The sequence below is a fragment of the Mesitornis unicolor genome, unplaced genomic scaffold, assembly GCF_000695765.1.
Source record: "Mesitornis unicolor isolate BGI_N332 unplaced genomic scaffold, ASM69576v1 scaffold45192, whole genome shotgun sequence".
Classification (NCBI taxonomy): domain Eukaryota; kingdom Metazoa; phylum Chordata; class Aves; order Mesitornithiformes; family Mesitornithidae; genus Mesitornis; species Mesitornis unicolor.
In genome coordinates, this window is record NW_010167974.1 from 780 (window position 1) to 2,049 (window position 1,270).

The 1,270-nt window shown below is 44.5% G+C and overlaps 1 protein-coding gene across 1 annotated transcript in view; it reads right to left on the minus strand.

Moving 5' to 3' along the window:
- Nucleotides 1-262: 262 nt before the first annotated feature.
- Nucleotides 263-1,270, minus strand: part of LOC104536298 (leukocyte cell-derived chemotaxin-2-like) — a gene marked incomplete at its 3' end in the record, with an annotated part of 1,355 nt that continues 347 nt past the window's right edge. The window contains exons 2-3 of the mRNA XM_010178864.1: nt 941-1,081; nt 263-425 (exon numbers count right to left, since the gene is read on the minus strand). Of these exons, the coding sequence (XP_010177166.1) occupies nt 263-425; nt 941-1,081 (304 nt within the window). The remainder of the gene's footprint in view (nt 426-940; nt 1,082-1,270) is intronic.

Genomic DNA, 1,270 nt, shown 5'->3' on the forward strand with positions numbered 1-1,270 from the left:
TTCACCCTTCGTCTCTGAGTGCAGTGTTGTGCAAGACACAGTAACAGCTTTTAAGCGTGCGTTACTCTGAGCCTGTTTATGTTCAGATAACCTCCAGCAATTTTATTCATGGATACTTTTTGGATGGAGCAATTGTTTGAGGCTCAGTGGCTTCCACTTTACTTGAGTGACTACCTATTTAATGAATAATTGACTACCTAATTTAATGAATGCACAAGTGGGGGGCTGAAGGCTCCCCCCTGATACCCAGCCTCCCATTTACAGATTGGGAGTGGGATCTGTTGAGTCACGGTTCTGGATATGGACATGGGATGTAATTCTTTGGTAGACCCTTTGCATGGGCAGCAGGACACCGATTTTCTCTCCCTTTCTGATGGAATCATTGCACTTGATGAACTTGATGTCATACATCTTAATGCAGAATCCTGTTAACACAAGGGAAAGAGAGGAGGGAGAAACTTGCTCCTCTGAAATGGTTTAAAAGCCTGACAAAGTTATAATGTTCAGTAGCAAAATACAAATAACAATAACATGGTGAGAGATTCAGCAGCAGAAAAATTTACAGAAAATGCTCTTATGGCATCAAGAAGAGAGAACAGGAAAAGAAATAAATTAACATGGAGAAGGTCGGGCAAGGGGATTAAGGTGGGTAAAACTGCATGAGCAAGTCAGAGGCTGTGTCTTTAGTTATCCAAAATGTGCAAAGGGACCAGCTTCATCCTTTGACTTTTTTAATAGAGGTGAAATGCTGTGATCCTTTCAGTCAATTTTCCTGCTTTAACAGAACCTGGATTTCAAAGTTACCATTTTTACTTGGATTTACAAGCACACTGCGGTTCGGGTTGGGTTCATGATTTTTGGCTCAACTCGAAACTCTATAAATGAATCAGAACTTTTTGCACTGAGGCCTTGCAAGACGCACGTCTTTCACCTCTGATACCTGGTCCTGAAAGCCGGACTCTGTTGTCGATGGCATTGCCATTTCTGTAGGGCCTGGAGTGTCTGTCGATCTTTTCCATGAAGGGTGCATACACCACTGAGCCATCCTCGCACACCACGTCCGCTCCCCTGTGCTTCTTCCCTCCTCCTCTGAAGGAGAAGAAGAAGAAGAAGAAGAGCAAGGTGGGTTAGCCCATGGCAGAGAGCCTGCCAGCTGGAAACCCCACAGCAATGTGGCTGCTTCCCAGCGATACTCTCTGACAGTGGCTTTGCAGGGTTATCCTCAGGGCCTTGATAGCAAACTAGAAATACAGCATCATGAAGGGAAAGA